General features: G+C 34.2%; 1 protein-coding gene across 1 annotated transcript; it reads left to right on the top strand.

Annotated features, from left to right (window-relative positions):
• The first annotated feature begins 8,156 nt into the window (after nt 1-8,156).
• LOC131646617 (uncharacterized membrane protein At4g09580-like) lies at nt 8,157-10,050 on the top strand. Its single transcript, XM_058916613.1, has 4 exons — nt 8,157-8,515; nt 8,903-9,173; nt 9,261-9,431; nt 9,606-10,050. Exons 1-4 carry the CDS (start codon nt 8,295-8,297, stop codon nt 9,729-9,731), a joined length of 789 nt encoding a protein of 262 aa, XP_058772596.1. The 5' UTR covers nt 8,157-8,294; the 3' UTR covers nt 9,732-10,050.
• The last annotated feature ends 2,431 nt before the right edge of the window (nt 10,051-12,481 follow it).

Below are 12,481 nucleotides of genomic sequence, written 5' to 3'. Positions count from 1 at the left end.
GAAAAAGTTTTAAAATTATCCAAAGATAGTGGATCTCCTTCTGAATCAGAAAAATCCATTCCTAGTCTCAATCATATTCTGAAAGAATATGACTCGAGCTTCAGAAAGTTCCTATCTAGAAGTATTGGCAGAAGTCATCTTGCTTCTATGATATATGGTGTTTCTGGAAACAAAAGGTTTGGTTTTGGCTATGAGGGTGATACCTCACATAAATTTGAACCTGTTGATGATTTGAAAATCACATACAAGCCATTGTATGACCAGTTCAAATATGGCCACTCACATGATATCAAGCTCACATCACATGCACAGAGTTTTAACACAACACACACCAAGAAGCATGTGACACAACCTAAAAGATATCATGCTGACAAACCCAAAGAATATCATGCTGTTCCTCCTATTACTTATCATGCTAAACCCAAGTTCAATCAGAACTTAAGGAAAACTAACAAGAAAGGACCCAAGAAATTGTGGGTACCTAAGGAGAAGATAATTTCTGTTGCAGATATCCTTAGCAGCAAAGAAGGCAAAGCACAAAATGTCATGGTACCTGGACTCTGGGTGCTCGCGACACATGACGGGAAGAAGGTCTATGTTCCAAGACCTGGTGCTTAAGTCTGGTGGAGAAGTCAAGTTTGGAGGAGATCAGAAGGGCAAGATTATTGGCTCTGGAACCATAAGTATTGGTAACTCTCCTTCCATAACTAATGTACTTCTTGTAGAAGGATTAGCGCATAACTTATTGTCCATAAGTCAATTAAGTGACAATGGTTATGACATAATCTTCAATCAAAAGTCTTGCAAGGCTGTAAGTCAGAAGGATGGCTCAATCCTATTTACAGGCAAGAGAAAGAACAACATTTATAAGATTGATCTTTCTGATCTTGAGAAGTAGAAGGTGACTTGCCTTATGTCTGTTTTTGAAGAGCAATGGGTCTGGCATAGAAAATTAGGTCATGCTAGTTTGAGAAAGATTTCTCAGATTAACAAAATAAATCTGGTCAGAGGTCTCCCAAAATGAGAAGATGAGAAGATCTGTGTATGAATAACTTCTGAAATGTGTTAGGACTAGGCAGCTATAAGAAGTTCTGATAATGATTAATTAGAAGTTCTAATTCTGTTATTACTAACGTTTCATTATCTAAGTTGATTCAGAAGCTCTTTTATAGTAAAACAGCTGTCACCAGTCTTTCTAGAAAATGAACACGTGTTCACTATTTTTGGACAAGCATGCGTGCAGTTGAGGAGACGCCGCCCTAGGTAACTGTGCAAATTATTTCATTTTGTCACTTTATCTCTCCTAACGTCATTTCTCATTAAATGCATATTGGTGTCATGTTTTTCTGTAATCATTTCATTTAAACAGTTTTCTTTTTATTTTATTTTTTTTCTTCTTTTCAAACCGTTTAAATAACCCGCTTCATCTTCATTTCATCTTTTTCACTCTCTCTCCATCTGTGCATCTCTTTCTCTGCATTCGTTCTTTCAAACCCTAGTTTGTGATCTGAAACCAAGCAACATCATCATGAATCCTTCATCAAGCACATCAAACCCAACAGAAGAAATGTCTTCCTCTCAACTGGTATACAACAAGCACAGATACGCTCCTCTGAAGACTTGCTCCATTCCTCAGTCAGAACTGGAAGTTCTCTGTGAGTCCTCAGTGGACTTTGAAAATTTGAAAGCATATGGTTTCAAACCTGATGCTAAGATCATGGCACAGGGATGGTCAAACTATCTGGCTAGATTGGTTGGACCAAGTTATCCAGCCCTTGTGAAAGATTTCTGGGTTCATGCAACCGTCACTCCAACCGTCATTATCTCCTTTGTGCTAGGGCATGAAGTTGTGATAACTGAGAAGTTAATCAGGAAGCTGTACAACTTGGACGATGAAGAAGGAGTCACTGGTCCTCTTCCTAGCAGAGTTGATTGGTTCCAGGTTGAGAAGCTGATTTCGTGTGTTACCGGTGTTGATTCAAGTCAAACTGGTACCTTGAAGCCGTTTTATCAAGTTTGGGCTGAGATTATTCTGGGCTCTCTTCATCACAGAAAGAGATCCTTCTCTTCATCTTACACCAGTCCTGACCACAAGTACACTCTCTTCTGCGTCGGAAGAAAAATTGAAATCAACATCTCCAACATCATTTTTGAGAATCTGAAGTTGGCTATTGAAGAGTCAAGAGATGACGAACGTGCAAAGTATCCTCATCTCCAAAGAAATGTTGTTCCTTTCGCCAGAATGATCTCAGACATTCTGATTGAAAGTGACCTGATGGACTCCCTAAGGACTATTGGAACACCTAACTTCTTTAGAGTCACTCGGGGTTCTATCTTCAATGGTCTTGACTTGCTGAGAATGGAACTTGTCAAGGAAATAACTGCTGTTCCCTTTGACATTCAACTCAGAAGAATTCCCGTTGCAGGTTTCTCTACTTTGTTCCAAGCAGAACTTTGCCAGGCGGTTAAGCTCTATTTGGAAGCTTCAGAACTTTGCAATGGAAGCTAACCCTTGCAGGGAGATTGTGGTCTAGAGACCTCAATATCCTGTTCTGATTGGAGACTTCAGGACTCTCTTTGAATTTCTGAGGGAAAATCCTTCTGAGGAAGATCCAAGCTTGGTCATTCCAGAAGTTGTTGACCCACCAGAAGTTGAAGGTCCTTCTGCTCCACGGAATCTGGCTGCCATTCTTCAGGCTCTTGAGAATGGAGATTCTGAGGTTCCTGCTGCAGAGTATGGAGATGCTTCTATGGAAGAAGCAGATGCTGAAGATCATGTTGCTGAAACCATTCCTGTTGAGGAAAATCCTGCAAATGATCTGACTATGGAAGCTACGGATCAGAATGCCATCCCTCTGGAAAGAAGTTGTGAAGCTTCTTCTGATGAACCTTCTCGTCTCACAAGGACTCTGGAAGTGATTCAGAAGAACCAGGATGAGCAGAGATTGATCAACGCTGAGTTTCGTGCTTTCATGGAGAGGCAGAATGAGAGCAACAATGGGATTCATGATATGCTGGCCAAGATCATGTCAAAACTAGGGTCATCTTAGTCATTGAGTCTTAGATTGTTTTCTTTTGTTTTGCTGCATCTGTTTTTCTATGCATCTTCCCTTGCCCTCTTGTACTTCTGAACCTTTTCTCCGTGCTTAATGAAAATTATCCTTTTCTTCAAGTGTTTGTCTTTTTGTTTTTCATCTGAATCTTTTATGTTTTTGATGTTATGACAAAAAGGGGGAGAAAAATGTGATAAATGATCTGATTTATTTTATCAGTTGCTGGGAGAAAGGCTCCACATTTCTAACAGAACTTGCAAAGTTCTATGTCTTTGAGTGTTGTTTTGCAGGAATTGAAGATCCTCTTTAAAGCTCAACATGAGAAGCAAAGACATGGGGAAAAGCAATTCTATAAAGAATCAAGCTCATGGAAATTGAAGCAAGCTGAGTGCTATAAAGCTTCAAGAATCAGAAGCAAGAAGGAAGAATGTTCTGATATTCTGATGATAGAATATGCTTTCGTTCTTATTCCTTATATGTTCTGATGCATGTTTTTAGTTACAAAATATGCTCTGCAACATTATGTTTGTGTGCTCTGATACATAACTATATGTTCTGATATATATTTTATGTTCTGATTCATTCATGCTGACTTTTGTCGTTTAGTTTGTTCTGTAACATTTCAGGATGTAAAGATGCTCTGATGATGCTCTGGTACATTCAACAATGTTCTGATACAATCTAGCATGCATTGACTCAAGAAGAAATTCAAGCTCTGAAGCTGTCCAATGGAAGCAAGAATCAGAAGCTATGAATATTCTGAAGATTTAGGAAATTCAAGTTCTGAAGCTGTCCTTTGGAAGCAAGAATCAGAAGATGTGAATGTTCCGAAGATCTAAGCATATGTGAACGTCTCAACTGAAATACTCAGGGAAGTCTTTTATTTATAAAATTCTTCTAGTATTTATGTCAGGGGGGATTATTTATCTCAGGGGGAGATTGTTAATATCAGGGGGAGACATATTCACACACTATGTTTATATGCTTATGCTATAGCTGTGTAATTGTCTTTAGCCGTCTGATATTCTGATCGCAAATTCATATCATTTATGTATGTTTTTGTCATCATCAAAAAGGGGGAGATTGTTAGAACAAGATTTGTTCTGATCAATATTCTTAGTTTTGATGATAACAAGCATATGAATTTTGTATGAGATAATGTGGTACTCTAATACTATGCAATTTCCATTTCAGGAATTATATAAAGAGTATGTACAAAATCAGCGCAAGAAGCACTGACTCAGAAGGTTCAGCATGCAACATCAGAACATGGTCTGGCAAGACATCAGAAGATGGTCAAGCAGAATCAGAACATGGGTCTATGGAAGCATCAGAAGAACTTGAGATCAGAAGCAGAAGCACTGAAGTTCTCATGGTATCACGCTCAAAAGCACTTCAAGGTCAGAAGACAAGAAGATGCTCTGCACCAAGCTGTTTGACTCTGATGACATTCAAACGTTGTTTACACAAACATCAGATCAGAAGCAAGTACTAGACTGGAAGGCTACGCTGACTGACAAAAGGAACGTTAGAAGCTATTAAAGGCAACGTCAGTAGACACAGCGGAAACAAGGCTCGAGGTAGTTGACAAAAGAGTGAAACATTAAATGCAATGCTGTACGGAATACGCAAAGCATTAAATGCTTCCAACGGTCATCTTCTCAAGTGCCTCTAAATATGAAGTTCTGATGAGAAGCAAGATTACAACTTACAAAATACAACACTTGCGCACTATCCAGAAACGCTGTCAAATTCAAAAGCTCTCAAACTTCATCATCAAGCTCACTACATTGCTGTTGTAATATCTTAGTGAGATTTAAGCTTAAACTTAAGAGAAAATCACAGTTGTGATAATAGCTTTATAAGAAGCATTGTAACTCTTAAAAGAATTTATTTACATTAAGTTGTAAGAACTAGAGTGATCAGGTTGTTGATCAGTATACTCTAGCAAGTCTTAGAAGTTGTCTAAGCAGTTTGTTCCTAGAGTGATCAGGTTGTGATCAGGATACTCTAGAAGACTTAGCAGTTGTCTAAGTGGAAAACCATTGTAATCAAGTGTGATTAGTGGATTAAATCCTCAGGTGAGGTAAATCACTCCAAGGGGGTGGACTGGAGTAGTTTAGTTAACAACGAACCAGGATAAAAATCATTGTTCAAATTGTTTTTATCTTACAAGTTTTAAAGCTACACTTATTCAAACCCCCCCTTTCTAAGTGTTTTTCTATCCTTCAAAACCTTCCCCTAAGCCTTCGTCGTTGAAGTTTCCGTTGAGCTTTTTCGAAGCTACGGTTGCTTCCACGGTGGCGTTGAGCTTTATCGTCGGTCTTCTCGGTGTTTATCTCACCATGCCAGATTCCGATTACAGCTTCCTTAAATGCCCTATGAGCTTCCATGATCTTCAACTTCTACGATACCTAAAAGGATCGATGGACTATGCAATTCTATTTCGACGAGACTCAAAATGTGAAGAAGCAACAATTACTTGCTTTTCAGATGCTGATTAGTGTGGAGATAAGGAAGATCGAAAAAAACACAACTGGATATTTCTTTCAAGTATTTGGTGCCCCAATTTCATGGTGTTCGAAGAAACAACCTGTGGTGGCATTATTATCGTGTGAAGCTAAATATATAGCAGGGTCTTATGCTGCATGTCAAGCAATTTGGATCAGATCAATACTTGAAGAAATGGAGGTCGAAGTGAAGAAACCTCTTGTGTTGCAAATCGACAACAAGTCAGCCATAAATCTGGCGAAGAATCCAGTTCTGCATGGAAGGAGTAAGCATAATCCAGTTCTGCATGGAAGGAGTAAGCATATCGAAGCTAGATTTCACTTCTTGAGGGAGACGGTAAATCGAGGCGAACTTGAAGTTAGGCATTGCTCAAGTGAAGCACAGTTGGCTGACGTTTTCACCAAAGAATTTAAGATCAACAGATTTCTAAACTTGAGAAATAAATTAGGAATCAGTCAGATTATTTTTAGAGTTGTTTGACAACTTGGATTATAGGAGATATGTTGAGATATTATTGGGATTGATATATTATTGATATAATATAAAATATAATATAATATAATCTAATAATATCAAATATAATTCAAGTTGGGTAAGCCCAAGCCCAATCAGAGTTATATATAAATAATCATAGTATGTATCATTATTGGTACAATTCAATTTAATAATATAATTTTTATTTCTTTTATTCTCTCCTTAGTAAAAGTGCCTCACGCACTAACACTTCTGAAATAATAAATATATTTCTCAATAAATGGTGACTATATATCAGCAAAAATCCTAAATGGACTATTTTGATATCTATGGAATCCTATCTAATTCAAAGTACTATACAATGGCAAATGGAAATATCTAATTTAAATATAAAAAAATCATCAAAAATAATATTTATAAGTCTAAACATTACAAACTAAAATAAAAGTACTTTCTTCGCTTATTAATTTTTTTTTGAAACAATTGTTTTTTTTAAATATAATATTAATTATTTATTTACTATTAAATTTTAGTATCTATCTTATAACCGACAAGATTTTTATATGGACTTTCAACCCGAGATTGTTTAACACTTAGCGAAGACATTGAGATGAAAACACTCTCATGTTAGAAGAGGTGTTCAGGAGAGCGGTTGACACGTGAATCTATCAATTCAATTATTTAAATTTGCTCATTTATAGTTATATCCGATCCAACTCGTATAATTTTATTTAGTTTGGATATTGAGTTTGAGTTTTTAAATATGTGAATTTATTGACCTAAATTAAATCGACGTATCGTTGATGTGAAATTGATAATTTATTATTTTTTAAATAAAAAATACAATTAATTATTAATATAACTACAAAGTACTAGTATTTTTTTTCTAACTTTTCACTCACCATAAATATTATTTTTAATCAACAATAAGTATCATATTTTTTTTATATTATTTATTTTATAGATTTGATAGAAATGATATGTTTTGTATAATTAGATACTATTATTATTATTATTATTATTATTATTATTATTATTATTATTATTATTATTATTATTATTATTATTATTATTATTATTATTATTATTATTATTATTATTATTATTATTAAGTGTTATGATATAGTATAAATGAAATTTATTTGATTTTAAATAAAGTGTTTTTTTCAATTTAAGTGTCACAAATTTTTTAACAATAAATGTTTTATATTTTGTATACAATATGTGAATTCAATTATTAATTGATAAATGGTCGTATTGGTTCGAGTTGATTTTAATTATAAATTATAAACTGAATGATAAATTCAACTTGTTCAAATTTAAACAAGTTGAATAATAAATTAGGTTAAATTTAGTCCAACCAAACTATTTTTTTTCCTATCTTTTCACTCACCATAAATATTTTTTTAAGCAATAATAAGTATGATATTTTTATTTTTTTATATTATTTACCTTATAGATAGAAATTATATGTTTTGTATAATTTGATATTATTATTATTATTATTATTATTATTATTATTATTATTATTATTATTATTATGTGTTATGATATATAAATGAAAAAAAAATTGATCACATAAATGAAATTTATTTAATATTATTTATAGTGTTTTTTTTCAATTTAAGTGTCACAAAGTTTTTAACAATAAATATTTTATATTTTATAAACAATCTGTAAATCCAATTTAATCGGTAAATGGTCGTGTTGGTTCGAGTTGATTTTAGTTATAAATTATGGACTGAATGATAAACTCAACTCGTTCAAATTTAAATAGGTTGAATAATAAATTAGATTAAATTTAGTATACGTTTATATATTAGGAAGATTCAAAGTATTCGTTAACTAAATTTGAGATCTTAAATAGATGATGTACATAGTCTTAAATTAGACTAATACATTTATTATTAAATAAATTTAAATAATACAAAAAAGGTAATTTTAAAATTGTTAAAAATTAAATACAAATTAACATTCTTTTAAAATCCCTAAAATAAAACAAATTATCCGAAAATATTTAAGAAAAACGTTTTTGTCGCTAACAGCAACATCCAAAAGTTTGTTATCTTAGCTCCATCGTAAATTTGAACGCATATATAAATATATACGTCAACCAAGAATTGAGGTATATTCTTTCTCTCTCAAAACGAATTGTTCTCTCTTTTTCTCTCTCTCCTCCTTTCAACGTAGATAAGGAAGAGAAGAGAGAAAAAAACCACCATCGTTGCCGCTCCTAATCAAAACAAACCATCAAACATGGCAAATGACGGCGACACCATCGAGATCACGAACGTCAACAAACCTTCCCCTAAGCTTTCATCCTTGAAGTTTCCGTTGAGCTTTTTCGAAGCTACGGTTGCTTCCACGGTGGCGTTGAGCTTTATCGTCGGTCTTCTCGGCGTTTATCTCACCATGCCAGATTCCGATTACAGCTTCCTTAAACGCCCGAGAAGCCTCCAAGATCTTCAACTTCTAAGGTAAAAATGTTTTTACCATATTACCCTTGGGTATGTTTCTTATTACGCACGTGTGGAAATTTGATTTATCTGGAGATAGAAATTCATCGATTTTTTTTTTGTGTATCATGTTTTTTCATTAATCTGTTGTAAATGTAATTAATTGTTGAATGAAATCTGAGTCAATGCCGTTTTTTCTGTTTTATTATGATTTTTTACATCAGATCTGGAAGAGATTCATCTTTAGGTTTTAATCGCAATCGCGCTATGATCCTTTAACCAGGATTGTAGCGCGATTGTTGATTGTTGTGGTTATGTAGAAGAGAAATATTGTGGATCCTGATTTAGAATGAGAATTGAGATTATGAATTATGGATTACTGAATCTATTTTTTGTTTGTGTTCGTAGAGATAACCTTGAGAGTTATACAAGTGACTACACTGCACAAGTCTTGGTGGGATACTGCGTGGTTTATATTTTCATGCAGACTTTCATGATTCCGGGGACTGTATTCATGTCATTGCTTGCTGGAGCACTTTTTGGTGTTTTTAAAGGTGTGGCTCTGGTTGTATTTACTGCCACGGCCGGAGCTTCTTCGTGTTTCTTCCTGTCAAAAGTTATTGGAAGACCAATTCTGTTCTGTCTCTGGCCGGAGAAGTTGAAGTTCTTCCAGACACAGGTTTGATTCGACTTCAATGTTCGATCATGTTGGATTTTATTAAGTTATATCGATGTGGAGATGATCTTTTTTGTTTTTGTTTTTCAGGTGGCTAAGAGAAGAAAGAGTTTGTTGAACTATATGCTTTTTCTTAGATTGACTCCGACTCTTCCTAACACGTTTATTAATTTCGCATCGCCAATTGTCGATGTTCCTTATCATATTTTCTTCATTGGAACTGTCATTGGTCTCATACCTGCTGCTTATGTCACTGTCAGGGTATGTGGTTATCAAAATAACTATAATTTGTTCTCTTTAGCATTTAATAGAAATAGCTTATACATAAGTACTTATATGACAAGTTGACAACCAACATCTTTATTTATGAGTTTTGGTTTGAGAATTTCAACTGTCATTGGGTTCGTGTTTAACTTTCTTGTGTTTGTTATGCAGGCTGGATTAGCTCTTGGGGAACTACAATCAATTGGAGATCTCTATGATTTCAACTCAATGGCTACAATATTCCTCATAGGCATAGTTTCAGTTACACCAACACTAATGGGAAAGAGCGATTCATAACAGTTCAGAAACCACCAACTCTAGTATGTGTACAGAATCTTCAGAAAACTATTGCTACCTGGTTCTCCGCCAATGTATTCCCTGCCAAGTGCTGCAGTAATTCGAGACAATCATATTATTGACGCAGGCTGCAAGAAACGGGGTTCGGAAGAATCAATTTATGCACATTGTTCATAAGTTGTTATGTATAAAACATACGCTTATTGACTAGTTAGTAGTTTATTTTATCTTGTTTTTTCGATTCATAATATAATTTAGTTCGTTCAAAGTGTTCTCCTGACATTTCATATCTTTAGGATTCATATCAGTTTTTATTTCAGTTTTCGTTGTACAAATGTCATATTGCTGAATGTTTCGTATCAGAAAAAGTAAGGGGATGCTTTAAAGTACAGTAATGGAAGGTTAATGAAAGTGATGTCCTCTAAGTTTCATTTATTCATTGTAATCCTAAAGGAAACGTAACAGAACTCTATTTTTAAGTGTTAAGGGGAATATTATTTAGTATTCCTTCGGATTCTTATTATGAAAAAAATTCAATTTTTTAATAAATTAAATAATTAATTTATTGGCACTAAAAATACAATTAAATCCATCTACACCTTTACAGCACGGGACATTTAAATTTAAAATGTTTCTAAAAGAAATTGGGTGCTAAGAGCATATCGTTATATATTTTGTGGGATGCTTCTTTAGCACGGTAAAATGTCATAATTGTTTCTAGGGTCTCAAAATGTATTTTCCGAACAAATTTTATTTTTGTTTTATATTCATCAGCACAAATTGATGAGCTACCTTTATTTTGCCTTTTGTCAAAAGTTAATTTGAAGATATATCTTTGTATCAATATAAGGGTGAATTTAGAGATGCATCTTTATAAAAAAAACCTTAATTTCAAATTCATGGAGTTTTACAAAGATACATCTTCGGACACGTTTATTTCATTGATTTGCACCATATCCTTTCCTTTTCCTTCATTTTTTGCAAAGTAAAACAAAAATCATCTAAGCTATTTTGCTGTAAAAGTCATTTTCAAACTCCATTTCAGCAAATTTCTTCAAGTTCACTCACTTCATTCTACTTCATTTGTTCCAAAGTCATTCACTCCATTCAAGCCTCTCATCCACAACTTTAATTTGGAAAAAATTTCATTTCTTTTCTTTTTTGAGATTTGAATGATGTTTTAGGTAACATAGGTCGTTTAAGATGCATTAGATAGTAGCACATTTGAAATAGATAACTGATATAGATATGCATTATCGAGTGAGAGAGAATCAGACGTTCGAGCCCTTCCGGGTGTGTCTTGACTGCACGTTAGCAAATGGCATAGCCTTCTGCTCGTCATTTTGTTATAATCAGGATCGGTGACTTTTGTAGGTCATATATGATGTATGTGTATATGTCCGAGTGAGTGATGCACCAGTTTGAATATTTGCAGGTTATTCTGAGACACCCCTCACAGTCTTCTCCTTCCATCGTCCCTTGTAGAGATCTTGATGCCATACTTGAGGATTTCGAGAGTCATTTGGGACCAAAGAACTATCGGAGGGTGTCAGCTCCTGTATAATGGGCTTATGTAGGCGGATACATCGCATAGTTCTATAGGGTGTCACATATATCATGACACTAGATGCTCTTGGGAGACCATCTAGGCCATCTAATCAGCTGGTACTGAAGGTTATGGATGATCACACCCAGGACATACGCAGCGTATGTCAATGTATTATGAATATGGCGAGAAGGCGTTATTGTCAAGACACATAATGCCTTGTAGTACGGGTGAGAAGTTGGGGACTAAACACACAATATTTTATGTTTGGTTGTACTATTTTTTGTATTTTGAGAACAAGTTATGTATGGTTGTTACATTTTGAATTTATTTAATTAATGTATCACTTTTTGTTAAGAATTTTTACAATGGGTTAAATGCACTTTTGGTCCTTGTAAGTTAGCGAGTTTTTGATTTTCGTCCTTGTAAGTTTTTTTTTTGAGTCCCTATATCTTATTTTTTGCTTGAGGTTTAGTCCCTAAAGTCAAAATCCGCAGGAAAATCTGCTGGTTACCTGCGGATTTCCCTGCAAAATTTCCTACGGATTTTGATTTTAGGGACTAAAACGAACGCGAAAGTGAAATATAGGGATTCACACCAAAAAAAAAAATTTACAGGGACGAAAATCAAAAACTCGCTAACTTACAGGGACGAAAAGTGCATTTAAGCCTTTTATAATTCAAGTTCATGTAACTAGTTAACACGGGGGTGTAACCAGTTACAGACATCAAAATAAGTCAAATAAGTTGGAAAAGTGCTTTTGGAGTTTGTGTAATCGGTTATGCATTTGTAGTAACCGGTTATCATTTTTTGTTATTTTTTCTATTATTAGCAATTGTAACCGCTTAGAGGTTTTATGTAACCGGTTACAGAACGCGAAAGTGAAATATAGGGATTCACACCAAAAAAAAAAATTTACAGGGACGAAAATCAAAAACTCGCTAACTTACAGGGACGAAAAGTGCATTTAAGCCTTTTATAATTCAAGTTCATGTAACTAGTTAACACGGGGGTGTAACCAGTTACAGACATCAAAATAAGTCAAATAAGTTGGAAAAGTGCTTTTGGAGTTTGTGTAATCGGTTATGCATTTGTAGTAACCGGTTATCATTTTTTGTTATTTTTTCTATTATTAGCAATTGTAACCGCTTAGAGGTTTTATGTAACCGGTTACAGGTCTGGGTTTTTGTTTTTTCTCTTATTT

Source organism: Vicia villosa, linkage group LG2, assembly GCF_029867415.1.
Source record: "Vicia villosa cultivar HV-30 ecotype Madison, WI linkage group LG2, Vvil1.0, whole genome shotgun sequence".
Lineage (NCBI taxonomy): Eukaryota > Viridiplantae > Streptophyta > Magnoliopsida > Fabales > Fabaceae > Vicia > Vicia villosa.
Note: the sequence above shows the minus strand (reverse complement) of the source record. Positions and strands in the feature narration are given on the sequence as shown.